Source organism: Hemiscyllium ocellatum, chromosome 39, assembly GCF_020745735.1.
Source record: "Hemiscyllium ocellatum isolate sHemOce1 chromosome 39, sHemOce1.pat.X.cur, whole genome shotgun sequence".
In the NCBI taxonomy this organism is placed as follows: domain Eukaryota; kingdom Metazoa; phylum Chordata; class Chondrichthyes; order Orectolobiformes; family Hemiscylliidae; genus Hemiscyllium; species Hemiscyllium ocellatum.
In genome coordinates, this window is record NC_083439.1 from 15440400 (window position 1) to 15461116 (window position 20717).

A 20717-nucleotide genomic window follows, 5' to 3' on the forward strand; every position below is an offset into this window, starting at 1 on the left:
AAAACAAAACATGATCTATCAAGCCAGGTTTCAGCCTGAGATTGGATTTGCCCAGTAACAACATCAACTGCGATAATGACAGACTTCAGTACAAGACTTTTAGAATACTCTGTACAATTCTGGTTGTCCTTATACAGAATTTTTAAACTTGAGGGTGCAGGAAAGATTTACAAGGATATTACTGGGACTGGAGAGTTCAGTTATAGGGAGAGGCTGAATAGGCTTTTTTCCCTTGAAGTTGCAGGCTGAAGGGTGATTTTACAGAAGTTTGCAAAATCATGACATAGATAGGGTGAATAGCCAAGATCTTTTCCTAGGGTAGGCGGAGCCCAAAACTAGAGGGCATAGGTTTAAAGTGATAGGGGAAGGATTTAAAAAGGGACCTGAGGGGTAACTTTTTCACACAGAAGGAGGTGCGTGTATGGAATGAGCTGCCATAGGTAGTGGAGAAGGCAGGTACAAGTACAATATTTAAGAGGCATCTGGATGGGTAAATTAATAGGAAGGGTTTACATTCCATGGATATGGGCCAAATGTTGGCAAATGGGATTAGGTCAGATTGGGATATGTGGTCAGCATGGACAAGGTGAACCAAAGGGTCTGTTTCCATGCTGTATGACTCTACGAATCTGTAACACAGAAGACTTGGAAAAGTCTTATTTGAAACAATATTCATGTTATTTCCTACTTGGCGAATTTTTATTGTTATTCTAAGAAATTGTTTTCCACGAAATGAGGAAATGATAGATTCATTTCACATCAAATTAGCTGAAGGGCAGTTTAAATGCATATAAGTGTTGCGCAAAAATGTTCTTGATAACTCAAATAAATTCTTTGTAGTACGACGTTTCTGGATAAGTTACCTAACAATTATGCTCAATACTTTAAATCTGAAATAAAATGCAAGAAACAGCTTCTATTTACTCATGTGATCAGAGTTCCAATCTACTGATTAAACTCAGCCAACCAGCCAGAATGTTCCTTTACAATGTGCCATTTACATGTGTAAACAATACTAAAACTGTTTTGCTATAACTTTGGAATGAGTTTGTACTCTCAATATGAATTAAAAGAAAACATTCATGTGAAAGAATGCTTTGCCAGCACTTAAGAGACTATAGGACATTCGAGTTGTTGCAAGTTAAACTTTGATATCAAGCAAACACTCCATAACCATAGGATATACATTAGAGCCTTTTAAAGGAAGATTCTGGGAATGCTGCTCCATGTGGTTGAATCCAATTTGGGATATTTTATCTAGGTCTAGGACCTGGATCCTTGAATGTGAGATTTAAAACAAGTAACTAGGTGGACTGGATTATAAAAGAATGAGAATTTTCATCAATTTCTGACAGGAACAGCCTTGTTAAAGGGGGATCCTGGTCACCAGTGTTTTAGGATACCGTAGAGTTCCAAATAAAAATTAATGATTAGAATTTGGTGTGTATTTTTCAGAATAAAACAGGTGCAAAACATAATTTTGTGCGGTAACCTGTGCCCATCTGTGCAAGCATTAGTCCTGATGCCAAATCAATGGGACTATTTCTGAGCACTCCATGAAATCAAAAGGCCTTACCTTTGCTAAATACCCCACGACTAATATCCTGGGGGCTTACAACTGTCTTCAACTGGACCAGCAATATAAATAAGGTGGCCACAAGAATAGTTAGAGGCTGGGAATTCAGCGAGTAACTAGCCTCCTGACGTCTCAAAGCCATCATCGACAAGGCATAAGTGCAAGAACAGTCTCCACTTGCCTGGATGAATACAGCTCATACAAGACTTACACTCAGCACCATCCTAGACAAAGCAAACCATGTTATTGGCACACTCTCACATGGACTCTTGCCATCACCAACGCACTATGGATGCAGTACATACTGTACCACTATCTACAAGATGACTGCAGAAGTTCATCATGAGTCCTGTGACAATGTTCTAGTCCAGAGACCTCTATCTAGAATAACAAGGGCAGCAGATGCATGAAAATGACACCATGTACAAACTGCCTTCTGATTCGTGCACCATACTACTGTTCCTCAGAGTCACTGGGCCAAAATCTTGGAACCCCTTGCCCAACAGCAATGTGGGTGTACCTAATCCAGAAAGACTGCAGTACCAATGAAATGGTTTGCTTTGATCTGGATGGTGCTGAGTTTTTTAAAAAAGTATTGTTGGAACTGGTTCACCTTTTCAAAGGCAATTTGAGATCAGCAATAAATGCTGACTAGCCAGCATCCCTCCTATCCCTGTGAATGACTTCAAATATCCTACACAGACATCAAAACAGACACCAGACCCCTTGAATAAGTAAATTATTAAAAAAAACCTTCTAAAGGACGCAAACTAGTCACTTCAAGAGCCTGACAGACCTTGCTGATTTAATTTCTTTTTAGTGGCCTCTGTCACCACTAATCAAATGAGTTCCTCAATGTTTTTCTCTCTTCAGACCTGTGCTCCACCATATCCACAGGAGTCACAACCAGAAATCTCACATTCCTTGCTTCAAATCAGTTTACAAGAATATCAACAGTGTCAAGGAATTGGTCCAAACTGATTTCCATGTAACAATGGACTTGCATCCAGTGCCAACAATTCACTAATTTCTACCTACCTGAAAGAGAATGGATATAGACCAATTTGAACCCCCAGTGTCCAATTTTTCTTCACAACTAATCGTGACAATAATGCTGCAATCCTCAGATAGTTATGTTTGTCCTGTACCTAATGATTCTCAGGACTAGTACAAGCTAACAAACCAGCTAGCTTGTTGACGGAATTGTTAAAATCCATCACGCTCCCTTAACCCAAAAGCATTTTACAATGGACACAAAAAAGAATTTCTCTATAAGTATTCTCAATTAACAGGAAAGCAGAATCTGTACCCATGAGCTCCTATAACAAGGTGAACTGGTCTCTTCCAAGCCGGAAAAAAAATCATATTAAAAGAAAAGTTAAAGGTGTGACAAGGAAAATGCATAAGTGAAATTTGTATCTGATCGAGGTTACTCAATCTAAATGCAAATCAAAATGGTTTCAAGGACAAGCTTAAAGTTGCAATTGTTGCACATGAAACTACTAGACAATGACTGCAGACTTTGAACATTTCCAATGTGCGTTCTTTAAAGCACAGTACTAGTTATACAGTTTATTTGTTTTCACTGATTTTGCACATTATCTAAAATGATTAATGAACAATTCTACTGGCTTGATACTAACACAATGATTAGTAATCTTAAAAACAATTAAAAGTATTAGGAGCTATGACCAAAACAGAACTGAAACTGTTTGGCATACAAAAATCCTGGTAAATGCAATTCATTCCATAGCATTTGAATAATTATACCAACGATACATTTCCACTAAAAGACTGGTACAACAAAACAATATATTGCTGGAAAATTGCACAATGCAGTTTTTTGCATTTACGCGTACATATAGAGAACCAATCACAGTTATGGCATCATGAGGCAAAAACAAGTCAATGAAGGCAGAATTGTAGAAATACATTGGGCATTTTTGGCTAGGTTCATTAGATAAGGTATTGTCTTATGAGGAGAGATTGAGGAAACTGGGCCTGCGTTTTCTACAGTTTCAAAGAATAAGATGATTGCAACGAAATGTACTGAATTCTTCTGACGAGATGTACATAGGATGTCTACTCTTCCTGGTGAACCTAGAGCCAAGGAGCATAGTGTTAAATGGCCTACTCCTTGTTATAAGATTGAGACAAGGAGGAATTTCTTCATTGAGGTTGGTGAATCTTTGGATGTCATTACTCCAGAAGATGGTGAAAGCTCAGTCATTGAGCAAGCTCCAGAGAGAAATTGATACATTTCTGGATATTAATGACACCAAGAAAAATGAAGATAGTGTAGCAAAGTGGCATAAAGGTAATTGATCAGCCATGATCTAAGGGAACAGCAGAGTAGGCTCAACAAGTAGATTGAGCTAGTCCTATTCCTATAACAGCAACCATTCCATAGCATTAGGCAAAAGCGTAACAAATGTTTCCTTATTGTCAAAGAAATGTGTACTATATTGGGTCTCCAAAGATCGGCAAAAAGAATCTTACAAAATGTAGATTTTTCCACTCATTCAAAATTAAAAATGAATTCATTGGTTTCTTTAATTTTAATTGAACTATTACAACTGCCAAACGAGGTGGTCCAATTAATTCATTGCATCCGGAATCAAAAGCTATTAAATTGCACATAAGGATGTGTCGTTATACCCTGATCAGGCATAATCTTCATTTTGCAGTTAAGAGATGGGAGTGGGAGTCTAAAAGTATGGTGCTGAAAGAGCCAGCAGGTCAGGAAGCAGCCTAGGAAGAAAGTCAATGTTTCAGGCATAAGCCATTCTTGCTGCACTTTTCGACTCTGACCTCCAGCATCTGCAGTCCTCACTTTATCCCAGTTAAGAAATGGTGACGGGTTCAAATTGAGGCCTAAACTTCAGATTTAAATATTCTCCCTCATGAGACTTCTTGCAGATTTTTAAAAATTCTTGATAAATTATCAAAATATTAATTTCTGGCTGTTTTGGAGCTCTCCTGGCATAGATTCAGTGAAAACACTAATTGCTTCTCTTTTCCTGGAGTTTCTGTTCAAGCAATGACATCTGATTGGCAGAAATACAGAAGAATATTCCTAATACGTGTGTCACAGATTTGCCAGCTATAATGCAGCTCCAACAAGATACAAACACATCTTCAAGCCAAATTCACCAGTTAGAAGATGAAATACAAGCAATAGCTACAATTTGGCATCCCTTTCTTGGAAAAAGGTAACATTCAACATATTTATATCTGAAGTCTTTCTAATAATTACTCAATATCTAGACATCTGATTTTATTTTTAGATTTGACAGATATAGTGGAGCCCTGAATGAAAAGGTGCACGTGCATCTGTTCCTTACATTTAGTTTTGTTTTAGTATTTCATCAAGCACTGGTTGTTTTAAATCATTCCAGTTAGAAACAGGAAGATGCCATTTTGAAACCTGTGCAAAGTTAATAAAAATAAAATGGCTGTAACAACAAACTACAGAACTAATGCAGCACAATACTACTCAATATTTTAACAGATATGAGGTAGTTCTGTTGTATTGAAGAAAAGTGAGAGTACTATAAATGCTACTCGAAAACACAGCTCCACTTTGTAACATTAAATAAGGGAAATTCCTGTCAAAAAATTAAAAAAAAAGGCTATTCCATCACTGAGGAGCATGTACTTAAAATATTAGATACAGAAACCTAGTAACTGATGTCAGGCTCTTCATTGACTCAGTAATGTGCAAGAATCCTTACTAGATGTGATAATAGGCACTCGCAGAGTGTGCAGTTGTAGGATACACCCCAATATTTGTGAAAGTTAGTATTGTGTTAATGATTATGGACACAAGTCTTTCTCAGAGACTGAGGTAGTAGAGATAGTGGAGGCAATAAAGTGATGAGCAACATCATCCCCGTCTGTGAGCATAGTCTGGCATCTAGAAGGTTGAGTTTCTGCATTTTTCAGACATGAGGATTCTGAGTTTCTGTTTTTTAAAGTAAAACCATTAATTGAACTTTTCCAATCCTTAATGGTCTCAAAACTATTAGTGAGCCCATGCGATTCAACAGTCTTCATCATGCTACTTTTAGTTTTAGAATGCAATGATAAGTTGCCCTGAATATCGGTGATATCCCTGTGTTCTTCTGCATCACTGCAATTCATCCTTTCATTTGCAACAGGAGACAAAGAATCCTTGCAAATCTCACGAGAGTGACTATCGTTCTCTGGCAAAACAAGAGTACATTGGTTTTGAAGATCCTCATTCCAATCTTCAGCTGGTATAACAGCAGTGCACTCACTCTCAATGTTTTCCTTTTTCTTCCAGTTTTCAGTAGATAACATAGGAATATTCTCACTGTAAAGATTTTCTGTAGATGAAACTGAGATGGACTTAAGTTGTAAATCTTCCTTACTCTGCCAATCTCGGTCCTCACAAGTGGAGTTTCTTTCTGATGCTGATAATTCAGAATGAACGATGACTTCAGCTTCAATACGATTCACATCTGAAAGCTGGCGTTTGTTCCTTTCTGCACCCTGTTTGAAAATTTTAGAAAATAAATTAATTTACTGTGTGCATTTCTTCAATCCCTATCTGAAAGGTTCAAATTCTTATTTAAGCAACGTCATGCTCTGTAATTGGATAACTTACCTGACACATGATATGACTGAACATAACAGCCGACACCAAATTCACAAACTTCAATAAATATCTATACATACAGCAGTTCCACAAACAATGAAAATATCAATACTGAATGACAATATGTCACTTTCTCCAGTAATATCGTTAATACACCAAATTGAAAGTGGCTGAATACTAACATAGTAATTGTTAGATTAAAAAAGACCCAAGTCCATTTGGTTCACCTTTTACTAGCCTGGTACTTGCAATTGCTAACAAATCACTACACAATCAGTCTTGATTCAGTTAGTTCACAACCAAACATGAGGTGAAGCAAACATCAGTACCCGAAAGCTTTGGGAACCAAAAATTTAAAGTTATTGGTTCATTCCAAAAAGAAAAACCTAAATATCCAAAGCAAGAGTTTACACATCACCTAATCTTTGATAACTGTGTAATTACTTGCAGCAAGTTCCATTCACTTTTTATTCCGGTGATTTCTTGCCCACGTGATGTTCTCACTAAGCTGGGAATTTAAATCAAGTATGCCTGGATTAAAGCAAGTACATTAAATCCAAGCCTAAACTACAACAGAAGAGATCCATTCAGATACTATCAAATTGAATGAACTACTGCATTTTGCACAGATTCAATGCTTTTTAAAGATTATGAAGCAGCCATGTACACTGATGATATCCAACTCTATTTCAACATCACCTCTCAGCTCCTCTACTGTCTGTAAATTATCAGACTAGTTGTCAGACATGCAGTAGGGATCTTCTACCAATTAAAACCGAAGGTTGAATACACAGACTTTACTTCCCAGCACAAACTCAGGTTCCCTAGCAACTGATTCCATACCTCTCCAAAGCAACTGTTTGAGGTTCAATCATAATTCACAAACCTACTGTCATTTATAACTCCAAGTTGAGTTTCTGATCACATATTTACACTATGACTAAGTCTACTAAATCCAGCATTGTTACATTGCCCACCTATTTTTTCTGTTGCTGAAACCTTCATCATATGTGTGTTACCTCTAGACTTAGCAATTCTAGACAACCCAGTGCATTTTGTCCTCCATATACTTTATTTCATCCAACTCTCTGGTGGCTGTGTCTTAACTTGCACCAAACAACAATCAATCACTCATCATCCTTTGCTCGCCCATATGGTTCCCACTAATGCAACATCCCAATTTTTAATATCTAATCCTTGTTTTCAAATCCTTCTGTAGCCTTACTACTACCTGTGTCTGTAATCGCCTTTAGCTCCATACACATCCAAAATATCTGCATGTTTATAATTCTCGCATCTTGAGCATCTATGATTTTAATTTCTCTTCAGTTATGAAGACCTTAAATTCTGGAATTCCCCCCCCATAAACTTCTAAATCTGTCATTTTCCTTCAAGACAGTCCTTAAGCTTACCTCTTTGACCAAACATTTGATCATCCACCTGAATATTACTTTCTGTACTGGTGGAAAATCTTGTTTTATAACATAAGAAGCAATCCAAGGTGATTTATTAGAGTAAAGGTACTACATAAATACAATTGGTTATGCTTCATTTACTCTGTATTTGCTAACTTCATATCTAGAAGGCATATTACTGAGTATTTGTGGTACTATTCAAGTGAAACAACATCGCTTTTCATGCCTTTGTTTCCTTGCCTCAAATGACAACTGATGTGGTAGTTTTTGCAGGTTTTCCAATCTATGATTACCAATGTCAATACCATGGGTAATCCAAAAAAGATAACCTAGACATGACACCATTCTCCTAATCATGTAGCAATTTTACATCAAAATTGCATTGGATGAACTGAAGAATACCTGTGGAAATTCACTTAGAATACTTGACTCCATGTACCTGTTAACATTCAGCCAAATGAGGTATATAGACAACTCCACAAATGCAAGCCTACTCTATTTTCCCCTCTGAAATAGTTTATATATTTTTGCTTTGACAACCTCTTAATTTCAAATTGAACCTAACTTCTCTGAAGGATACTATAAGAAACAACAGAGACAACCAATGACATACTGATACAGTGTGAAAAACAATGTTTCCATCTTGACTTGAGTTCAGGATCAAGCCTTAGTACTTCATTCATTTAGCAGGCTGAATGAATCTGGCAGAATTGCACTGTGATAGCAAATTGCATCATTTGTCCATTTGTGATGAATACAGCTTTTCCAAGCACACTTTTTTGAGGGTAGAGTAGAAACAAAGAGAAAAGGAAATCCATTACTCAACAAAAATTAAACAAATAAAAGTGGGCGGCACGGTGGTCAGCACTGCTGCCTCACAGCAGGTTCAATTCCCGCCTCAGGCGACTGACTGCGTGGAGTTTGCACATTCTCCCAGTGTCTGCGTGGGTTTCCTCCGGGTGCTCTGGTTTCCTCCCACAGTCCAAAAATGTGCAAGTTAGGTGAACTGCTGAAAACGTGTTGCTGGTTAAAGCACAGCAGGTTAGGCAGCATCCAAGGAACAGGAAATTCGACGTTTCGGGCCAGAGCCCTTCATCAGAAATGAGGAGTGTGCGCCAGGCAGGCTAACATAAAAGGTAGGGAGGAGGGACTTGGGGGAGGGGCGATGGAGATGTGATAGGTGGAAGGAGGTCAAGGTGAGGGTGATAGGCCAGAGTGGGGTGGGGGCGGAGAGGTCAGGAAGAAAATTGCAGGTTAGGAGGGCGGTGCTGAGTTCGAGGGAATCGACTGAGACAAGGTGGGGGAGGGGAAATGAGGAAACTGGAGAAATCGGAGTTCATCCCTTTCTCCAGTTTCCTCATTTCCCCTCCCCCCACCTTGTCTCAGTCGATTCCCTCGAACTCAGCACCGCCCTCCTAACCTGCAATTTTCTTCCTGACCTCTCCGCCCCCACCCCACTCCGGCCTATCACCCTCACCTTGACCTCCTTCTACCTATCACATCTCCATCGTCCCTCCACCAAGTCCCTCCTCCCTACCTTTTATCTTAGCCTGCCTGGCACACTCTCCTCATTCCTGATGAAGGGCTCTGGCCCGAAACGTCGAATTTCCTGTTCCTTGGATGCTGCCTAACCTGCTGTGCTTTAACCAGCAACACATTTTCAGCTCTGATCTCCAGCATCTGCAGACCTCACTTTTTACTCGAGGTTAGGTGAACTGGCCATGCTAAATTGCCCGTAGTGTTAGATGAAGGGTAAATGTAGGGGAATGGGTCTGGGTGGGTTGCGCTTCGGCAGGTCGGTGTGGACTTGTTGGCCGAAGGGCCTGTTTCCACACTGTAAGTAATCTAATCTAAATAAAGAAGTACCCATGAAAAATTGCACCCTCATTTTAAATTTAAGTTTAAAAATGAACACAAAATTGCCATGACAAGAAATTTGTCTCTCAACTTCACGGCTCAATAGCAGGCATTATACCTCATGGCTTTTTCCTCCATTCACAGTAGGTGTTGATGGCTAGGCCAATGTCTATTGTCCATCCTGTCCTGAAGCTCAGCATTTAGAAACTAGTTTATCAGTTGAAATTTCCCTTAGATGGTTTACAAAACAAAATCAGTTCTCCAAAGAGCTGAGAGGACTACTAAAGGTTTATCATTCAGCCTGTTCATTAGAAGGGTTTGGCAAGCCGAACAGGAGTGATATATAACTGTTTAAGTTTCAAAGGTCTGCCACCACAGGAAAGCCATGATGTGGAGGTGCTAGTGTTGGACTGGGGTGGACAAAGATAAAAATCACATAATACCAGGTTATAGTTCAACAGGTTCATTTGCAAGTACAAGGCTTCGGAGCGTTGTCTTTCGTCAGTAGCTAGCTACCTGACAAAGGAGCAGCGCTCCAAAAACTAGTGCTTCTGAATAAACCTGTTGGACTATAAACTGGTGTTGTGTGATTTTTAACTTTGTCCACCACAGGAAAGCATATGACAGGGAAAGAACATTGCCTTGTTCTCCTCAGCAACGGTTTCCATTTGTGGCTTTAATGAAATATTTTTCCATTTCGAAACATTACTTAAATGTAAGCTGTTTAGAATAGCCTGGGTATTTATCCAAGCTTGAAAGCAAGTACCCTGGTGAATATTTTGTTCAGGATAGGACTGAGAAACCTTATGCATAGTTGGACACAAGCAAACAAACACTCAGGTACCTTGAGCATACACCAGTCCTCTCAATGCATGACATCATTCATCATTTGTAGTGTTTTTTATAACCTATTCCACTTCAAAAGAACACGGGGAAGTGAAATAACTCCACAGAAGCCAGTATCCTATCACCAAGTCATTCTTTATTTACCCATGGGAAGTCCTTCACACAGGTCCAACTCCCTCAGAATGTCAGAATCTCTGACATTTTTCTTTTTTACTTCTTTTTTTCCTGCGGTAGTACTGATTTTTTTCCCCAGCACCCATGTTGTGTGTGTGCAGGTGTGATACACAGTGAGGGACACAAGGTGCATGAATCTTTAGTCAATTTCCACCACCAGGAAGATAGGAAAACACCCTGACATTTCTCTTTCATTCTGCCAGCCAATGCTCCCTGATTGGACCAGATTAACAGTCCCAATCAGGAAACTCACAGTTGATAAGATCCACCTGGCTGACGTCATTACGATTGCTACATCGACCCCTCCCTGAGTCAGAGGAGTTCTTGTAGCCTCTCCTGGGCATTTTAACACTGGGTCAGGCTCCTATGACTCTGCATTGGATACGGGCAGCTTGCAATATGCAGGAGCTCGCCTCTTGCGCCTGAAACATCTTAGGGAAAATTCACTCTTCTTCTGGTGGCATAAGTGTTGATGTGGTGAGATCTGCCACACCTAAGATCCGTATGTCTCATCAAAGCTTGATGGAGCTTTACCGACTGTTGTGAGGAGCAGGGTACATTTTGCTCCTACACTGTTTGCAAGTGTGTGGTCAGGTTGTGTGAACCTTTCATAATAATTCACCAGCCAAAGAAAAGACCTAAGCTCCGGCATAGCTGTGGGAGCCAGGCAACTTCAGATCGTCCTCACTTTATTTTCCAACTGATGTAACCGGTCTTGTTGATTCTGTAGCTGAAGCAAGTCATTTAGGGTGCCTGAAACACATGTTTTTCCCTTCTTAGCCATGTGTCCAAATATGCACAAGCTAAGTGGTCCTTATTGGTCTGACCTATTATTAGCATGTTATCTAGATAAATGGCAACCTGGCATAGACTTTGTAAAATGTCTTCCATTGTCTACTAAGAAACTGCACAGACATCCCAAATGACAGTCTTGCATATTGGAACAAGTCATTATGGTATCAAACTTCCGGGAATCCTTATCTAACCGCAAATGCAAGTACACCTTTGTGAAGGACAGCCCCCCTGCCAACTTTGCATAGAAATCCTCTACCCAAGGGATGGGTACATATCTACCTGCAAAAAGCAGCTTACTGTTTGTTAAAAATCTCTACAAAGGTCAACCGACTCACGCCTCATAATCGGTATGACTGATTTGCCCATCCCGCAAGCTGAACTGGTTTGATGATTCCTTAGTTTTCCAGCTTTTGATTTCTGCCTCTACTTTTACCCTGACAGCAAATGGCACTGAGTGGGCCTTGCAGAATCATGGAATTCGCTCATTAACATACAAGGTAGCCACGGTTCCCTTCATAGTCCCTAAACCTTCTTGAAAGACATCGAGGTATTTATAGTTAGGACTTCACTTAGACAGCCATTTTCTAATCAAAAACTGTTGAGTCAATCTTGGTGAATCTCTCTCAATTAACTTTGCCTCTTTAAACTTTAGCCCAAGCCTTTGACCTGAACCAGCTGTTTCTCATAAGAGACCAAAACTGAAGTCATACCTTAACCTGCAAACTTCTGTGGTATAGGTTCTTAGTCTAGCTGAGGTGTTGCACAAATTTAAGGGCTGCAATCCAGCATGAATTTTGTTAACTCTGTTCTGCAATCACTGAAACGGCTGCACCAGTATTAACCTCTATTAGAAACTGATTACCATTTACCCAGACACTTACCTTAAATGGCTCTGATTTGGATGTTGTTAAGCAATTTAACTGTTTCAAACAAAACGTAGGTGGACTTTTCAGAATGTGCACTCTCTTGGACACTGGCCTTTCAGTTGTCTTACTCAATTTAGGTTCAGTGGGACTTCTATGCCATCTTGAGTCCACATACCAACAGCAACTACAATGGCTTGCCAGCTTGGATCCTGAAGAAAGTTTTAACTATTTGGTTAAGGCTTAACTTTGTTTTGGAGTTTTGTTGTGGGCTGACCCAGAGTCCCTCTGCTCAGAATATGTCCAGAGTGTGGCCATGCAAACGGTGTTCTCTAAGCTCAATCGGACTGGTGAGGGCATCCACTTCCATCTGAATACCTTGCAATTCATATGCTCCATTTTCTGCATGCTCCAATGATAAAGCCAGTTGTAGTGGCTGTTTGAAGTCCAGCTGAGCTTCAGCACGTAGGCACATTTGCATGGTTACATCATTAATCCCACAGACCAATCTCATCAAGGGTTAAACAAACCTCTGCCAGTCATCTTAACCTAGTCAAAAATCCCAAAACAGATGCTCCTAGTTCTCAAATTGCCAATTAAAAGCGATAGCATCCCAGAAATACATGTGGCTTGGGATTGTAATATTCCTTAACTAAAGCTGTAAATTCTTGAAAGGTTTGAGCATCTGGTGCCTCAAGGAAAGTTAGGTTCCTAATAGGATCAGTTCTGCTAGAACACATTTTTCTTCAATGCGAATTTGCTTTAACGTGACTGAATAGTTTAGACCGTAATTTGTAGAATGCAAACTTTCCTTACCTGTGTTGGCTATACAGAGATTCCGGCCCTATTAGTTTAAATGGCACGGCTATTGCACAATTTTCTTATAACATGAGACCACATGAGAACAGAACTATCGCTTTATATCAGAATCGACTGTAACTGACAAAGCTGTGGATTCACATGCTGTCAAGAGAATTATTTATTGCTTTTATCTGTCCCAATGTCATTTGCCCAGAAAAACAACATTCCTTCCACATACTGGGTCCAGTCTTTGACAAAAGGATCAAACAAGTCAAGCCAAATAATGGCATTATGCCAGAAATGTTTACCCCAACTCAAAGATGACTGTTGCAAATGAGTTTCTTGAAGAATGTGCTTTACTCTCGTCACCAATGAATAACTCCACAGAGGTCAGTATCCTGGCACCCAGTCACCCTTTATTTACATGTGGCAAGTCCTTGACACTGGTCCAGTTTCCTCAGAGACAGCTCTCAGCGTGTCAGAATGTCTGACACTCACCTTTTTATCTATCAGCCAGGGCTCCCTGATTCTACCAGATTAACAGCCCCAATCAAGGAATCCATATTCTATGATTTCCATCTGGCTGACCTTCTTACAATTGCTACAGAGTGTACCAGAGGACCCAAAAAACAAAGTGTCTTCAATTCTTAGACGGCTGGCAGCTCAACTGGCCATATGGTGTACAATTATGTAAATAAGCTAACTGTATTCTAGTTCTGTGATGGAGCTATTTCTTCTGAAAGAATTATTCACAAAAAAACCTTCCTGGGTTTAGGAATTTGGAAAGATCAAATAAACAGATAGTTTCACTGGCTCAGAGTTTAGCAAGATGGCCCTTCCCATTCCAAACCTTTAAAAAAGTGGTTCTTCAAAACTTGCAATAAAAAAAGACATTTGAAAGTCTTATTTCAGTTATTCTTTAGTGGGAATAGGCTAATTATAAAATAAGGAATGGTTCCTGAGTTAATTGACACAGGGTGTAAAGTGAATCTCCTAATTCAAGTAAAATGTGACTTATCACATCTCCAGGATTCTTTAGAGCTCTTGCTTGTGTTTCATACAGTATGTGACAACATGCACTGCTCACTGACATGGTTCTTACTAGATAAAGAGAATTTCTTAGCAAGTTAGCCAAGTGTTTAAAGACAGGCCAGAATATACAGCGCATGAACAAATAACAGTATTCAAAGTGCATAGGGCAGTAGTTCATGCAACAACTTCACACATTTTGAGATGCAAGAAGAAAAGTAAACATGATATTTTCATTATGACTCCCTTAAAACTTAAAGACAGCATTTGTGCCTGCATAAAACAACTTTTGATAGAACAAAAAATAACATGTTTGGAGAGAAACAGAGGAAAATTTTATCACCAGTTTACCAAAGAATCAGTCACAGAAAAACACAGTATTTGAAGTGTGGCCATATAAAGCCATATAAGAAAGGATAAAGCCATCAAGTTAAACATTATGGTGTCAAAACTATGACTATTGAATGTACTCAATTGATTCTCCTTGTTACTTTTCCTAATTCTTCACGTTCGATGAGACAGATGAAACACTATAGAAGAAATAAAAGATCTTTCAACATTTTTCCTTCTGTAGGAAACAGACAATGCAATGTTTTTGACTATCAATATTTCAGCTAATTCTTAATCTCTATTCCCATATCCTGCTATTTTCACAAGATAACAAAGCATACCTTTAAATGTATCTGAATATCATCATCTGGAAAATGTGTATCCATAAGTACTTGAACCTCAGTGAGTTCAGTTATCTTGACAGGCAGGGACAGATCTTCAGCTGGAGTAGATATTAGTGTTTCCAGCTCATGTGCGTGGGGATGGGAAATACTGTGAGTTGAAGAAGTTTTCCTTGCCCTGCGATAGTGAGCACATTCAGCAGTCAGGTGGATATCTGGGCCTGAGGAACCTTCTCTGTTAACGAAAAAATATATATAAAGCTATTTATACTCATTTACTTCAGCATTAACCAAATAACTGCTGGAAGATTACTTATAATCTTTTCACACAGAACTGCCTTTTCTTCCCTGATGTGACTTTGGCTGTAACTAAATAAAATTAATAGCCATATTAAATGGTTACTGCATGCAGATCAGGTGGGAAATTTATTTTAAAAATGGGAGTGGGGGAAATCCACTTAGTAGGTAACTCTTCTAAGTTTCTCATGTTTGCTCTTGAACTAGCATAGGAAGAGATCTAAGAACATGCACTTCTCTAACAACAATAATATACAAGCTGACAAAACCAGAAGGCAGATGATGGGAAGAAAGAAAACTTCATTCAGAATAACTTTTAGGAATGCACTTCAGAGGAAAGGAAATTAAATTCCAAGAATTTTTAAAAATTTTGCTCACTGGTTCAGTTGTGCAGTGTGTTATAACAACGGTTTTCATCTCTGGAACTTGAATCAGAGTAATGGATTAAAATTCTCTGGCATCTCATAAATCCAGTGAAATTTGTCTCAATTGTCTTAACTCAGTGCCAAGTGAATGCTGCTTCACAGCTATTCACAATTAAATTGGTGCTTCCATTCAGATTCCACAAGAATGAGATATGCAATAGACTTGCTGTTCTGTGATTGGGCACAAGCTAAATCAGAAAGGAAGGAAGTAGAGGTATATCGTTTATCTACTACTTGCAGAAAAATCATAAATGTGTTCTTCATATTGTATTTGTGTTCATACTGTACTAGAGAGGCAAAATAAAGGAAGCCTTTTCCAATAGGGCAGTTAATAGATGCATTTATACTTGATCTGTGTGCTTGATACTGATTTGCAAGCAAAATACCCATGAACTGTTCTTTTACATTCCATTCTTTAACATTCACTGGTATCATATGTCTTGACAAGCACGTACAACGACTTCAAATAAAAATGGAAAAAATTATTTCACATATTTCAGTGCAAAAATGTTGTTAATGTTTTCCAATACTAAATATTGATCTATGGTATCATAATTGTGGAAGCTGTCAGTGCACAGATGTTCTGTTGTTAAATTAAACTTGAGGTAATATCCCAAATTACTTAATGCACATTAGCACAGTGCTAATCCATCAGTGAAATTGTTAACTAATACACACGAACAACACCTGAACATCCTATTGCAGATTAATTAATTCAGAATGAGTAATAACACAAATACATTATGCTACATTTGGCTCTTTACCTCCGCTTGCTGTTGCAGAAACTGGCACAGATGCAGAAGAGAATGCAAAGGAGTCCGAGACAAACACCCACAATGATGCCTGTCACTGAATGTACATCAAGAAGGTCATGCAGCCCTGATATCAAAAGACCAGTCAGAAAATTCTGTTAAGTATTTCAGTGATTATAAAATTCAAGGTGTACACCATCACCTCAGTGATATAACAATCATTAACTTAATTCAAGTACTCACCACAGTTTCAAAGCACATATATTTATTTAACACCATGAAAGGAGTCTTGTTAGGTTGAATATTCTTAAACGCTTCTCAACAGTTTCATATTTTGTACAAATATAAACACTTCACCACTTTAGATAACAGATTAATGGCCTCCAGTTTCAATTTGTTGAATATTACATCATTCGTTCTGTATCATTGGGCAGCAATTTAACACAAGTAGCAAAATAAGCCCTGAGCAATCACATTGCGATGTTTCAGCAGTCAAAGGATAGCATTAGCATTAATAATGTTGATCAGTATAGCTTGCATTCCACTACAATACATACCAACATCTCTGATAAAGGTAAATTATTTGTAACATTTGCCGAAAGGTTATGTTTGGGATTTCCTATTCCTGATAGCTGAGAGATGGGCTGATTTACACCCAATGTCCTGACCCCATCTTAACACGATAACTTCTTGGTTAAGAGGTCATTGTGTGTGTGGGACAACTGTTGATGATGTCTATGTGGGTCTACCACTGCAACGGTGTAGAATTTTGGTGTGCAGCACTAAGTGAGGCAAGAAGACACTTAAAGAGGTAGCAGTTTAAGGCCTAAGCAAAGACCCAAGCCATCCACAGCCAAGAGAACAGGATAAAATGAGTTTATGGACCTCATTATCACTATCCCAAAAGAAGAATGATGATAAGAGGGGTGAATCAGATTGAATACTTGCTCACCAAACTGAGATGTGATAGATGTCTACATATTGTGCCCCAGCAAGGAGTCATATTTTGTGGGAGAACAAGGCAGAGAATTTTGGTAAGAAAAACTAAAGCATTGAAGCGTGCCTCCACAAAACATCGGGTTTGATCATGTCAATAACAGAAATCTGGTTGATGCATTACAAAAAAGTAATTTATGAACTGTGCTTGGGAATTGAACTTTATTGCACACTATGATCCTGACACAGAAGCTGCACAGCACCTTAAACAGCCAACATGACAGACTTTTTCCTGGACTTAAAAGCAGACAATACTTGATATCGCAGGCAGTTGTGGCTTGGCAGTGTTTTAATACACTACACTTACGATTGGAATTTATCTAATTTGAATTTTCTTTGGCTTATTACTACTATTCACTACTCTACTTGTGTTTTGCAACACATATCTTATCATTGTGAATGCTCAAGACAAAGATTGATAGATTTCTAAATACTAATGACATTAAAGAATATGAGAATAACAAGGGAAAATGGTATTGACGTAGATGATTTAGCCATGATCTAAAATGCTGGAGCAGGTTCAAGGCGCTGAGAAACCTACTTGTGTGTTCCGATATCCAAATTATCCAAAACTAATGTACTATCAAAACGTACCTAATATTCCTTTGGATAGAGTTTGCACATCTTTTGCTGTAGAGTATGGTCCTGTTCCGACAATTGTCTTTGCACCCATCTTGAAGAAGTAGCGAGTGTCGCTCTCTAGTCCTTGCACATCAGTACTGAATATGTGTCCTAAACATAACAAAATGACTAATGAAGACATGTACAACATAATAGTTATCATCAACCTAACCTAAATGTTACCTTGAGACATTTCTAAGACATGGTATTACTTCAACCATGGTACTGAGCCAACACTTGTTATTGATAGAGATCTATAAAGTTGATCGTTCTTCATCACATGGTCTTACTTTGAACTTGAAAGTTCATAATCCCTTCCATTGACGTAAGCTGTTTTTTCCCCAAAAAGACCAATTAGCTTCTGTGTTGCAAAGTCTTGAACTACGATTACACCATGTAAGACTGCATTCACTCAGTTTTGGTGAAAAGCAGAGTCAAACCTGATAACAGGATAATGCAGATTGGACTTTGAAAATGTGCATCTTGCTGCAGTTCAGAGTATTTTAGCTAATCTTATGAAGGAAGGTATTGTAAGCTGGACAGCCAAATGGCCATGTCCCAAATTTATTGACAGGAGACTCAAATTAATAAAAGTTAACTTGAGATTCCAAGATTTAATCTAATTTTTGAGTTACTACAGAAACAAGAAATAACAGACAATGACCACAATTTTACATTGATTAAGAGTGGACTACAATTTACCCACAGTCAAAAAGTGTGGTGCTGGAAAAGCATAGCAGGTCAGGCAGCATCCGAGCAGCAAGAGAATCAACGTTTCAGATGAAGGGCTTATGCCCAAAACATTGATTTCACTGCTCCTCAGATACTGCCTGACCTGCTGTGCTTTTACAGTAGCACACTTCTTGACTCTGACCTCCAGCATCTGCAGTCCTCACTTTCTCCCCTTTACCCATAGCTTTGTAAAGAGATTTATCACTATGTTACTGAAAGTTACTCTTCAACCTCATTCCTAGGCACCCAGGGTTAAGTTGACTATCAGCTGGTTTGCGATACAGAATGACATGGGTTCAATTTTCACATTGGTAGAGATCACCATGAAGATCCACCTTCTCAGTTTTGCCCCTCACCTGAAGCATGGTGACCTTTAGGCTAAAGTGACCACTGGTCATCCTCTTTCTCTAATGAGAGAGCAGTTCAATGGTCCTCTGGGACTATGGCAATATCACTCCTACATCATTCGAAGCAGAGTTAAAGAGTTTTATCACTGTCCTGATTTACATTCATCCCTCAGCTAACACGAGGAATGCAGATTATTTGTATTTTTTTCTTACCTGGTTTGCTATCTCTAATTTGACAGTCACATTTGGCTACATTCCAAACTAATTCACTAGCTGTCATTTTTTTTAGGATGTCTTGAAGAGATAAATGATATTACATCATTGCATATCCTTCTCTAAAGAAAAGAAGCTCTCAAATAGTTTAGCCTTGATATCAGGAATGATTTGGTCATCAGTTAACACAACATATTCTACCTGCAACCACAAAGATACAAGGTAACCTCTCCCCTAGCCTGAGGCAGGATGACCTTCAGGTTAAGCCAGTTGTCTCTGTCTAATGAAAGTGCAATCCTTTGATCTGGTATGTCTACAGTGACATATTCAATATGTATATATTTAAAGGTAAATATTTAAATTAATTTCAATTAGTTTTGACTTGATCAGATTTGAATAATTTGAGACATAGTCCAACATAGAGAAATGTGTATGTAAATTAGTTAACTTTAAACACAAAATTGATCGAATTGTAATTGGTATCGAATGAGCTAGGTATGTTTAATCAACTACGATCTCAATATTTTTACGGGTTCTTCACCTTGCAATTGCATTAGAATAACTAGATCAAATTTTATAACCACTCCTAGATCTCAACGCTATGGCACATTCAGATAATAGAACATCAGCATTTATTGGAGATAAAAAAAGTTTTTTTTTCAATTTAAAATCATTTTTGACAACCTTTCCCAATAATCACCTTCCTTGGTGAGTGAATTCCACAAGTCATCAGGTTGTGTGTAGTTTGCATTATACAAAATAACGTATTCAACTATAATGCCATTTGGTTCAGTTGGAGGCAGCCATCGAACTCTGACTGAATAGGCATTAAGTGGATTCAACTTCATGTCTGATGGAGGAGTTGAAGGTTCTGAAAATAAGAAGAACTGTTAAGAAACTAATACGCACTTAGATATGTTACTGAAAGAAAAGTTTAAGAATTCACATTAATTGTCTTGACTCTGCTCATTATCCGATATTAGTCAAGACAAAGTGAATGAAAAGCAGCTTGGTAATACATCCATTTTAATATTAAAAGATAGTGTCACACATGCTTCCAGAAGTTAGAGAAACAGAATAAGTATTTTCATTTGAGCTGAGCCAGTTGACTTGATACCACTAAGTTACCCTGATCTACCTTGTTATTTCCAGCTGTGAAAAAGCACACAGTTTAGAGGTAGGATACTTTACCAGAATAATAACTATCAGAACAGAGATTGTGATGGGCCTGAAGTGATGACATGGAGTGTAAAACAAAAATCCTTTTTGAAAAGAACGTGCTTTGAAATTTTAAATTTCTTATCTTCAAGTCAAAAACGAGCCTGCTAGAGACCTCATGTGAAATTTACCATTAGGACATAAATATGTACAGGTAGATTCAATGTTTCTGACTTCAAACGGGTGTCAAGTTGTTTTCTGGTCCAAACACCCTTTAGATGACACAAGATTTGTGATTACTTATTATAGAAAACTTTCCTTAGATTCAATAAACGTATTATTAAAAATAAACCTTCAATTGAGTTACTCTGATTTAAAACTTTCCTTGGGATTCACTCAACTGGAAGATATATCTTGTTTAGTTGCAAATATATTGCATGCACAATATCATTGAAAAATGCAAGGCACAAGCGTATTTCTCCTAAAAAATTAGCAGAAATCCACACAATACTTTTACTGAGAAAAAAA

General features: G+C 38.3%; 1 protein-coding gene across 1 annotated transcript in view; it reads right to left on the bottom strand.

The window, feature by feature from the left end:
• Positions 1-5196: 5196 nt before the first annotated feature.
• Positions 5197-20717, bottom strand: part of igdcc4 (immunoglobulin superfamily, DCC subclass, member 4) — a 144767-nt gene continuing 129246 nt past the window's right edge. Inside the window, exons 15-19 of the mRNA XM_060852974.1 lie at positions 19732-19902; positions 17713-17850; positions 16135-16249; positions 14649-14883; positions 5197-6091 (exon numbers count right to left, since the gene is read on the bottom strand). Coding sequence (XP_060708957.1) covers positions 5393-6091; positions 14649-14883; positions 16135-16249; positions 17713-17850; positions 19732-19902 — 1358 coding nt within the window. The 3' untranslated portion in view covers positions 5197-5392. The remainder of the gene's footprint in view (positions 6092-14648; positions 14884-16134; positions 16250-17712; positions 17851-19731; positions 19903-20717) is intronic.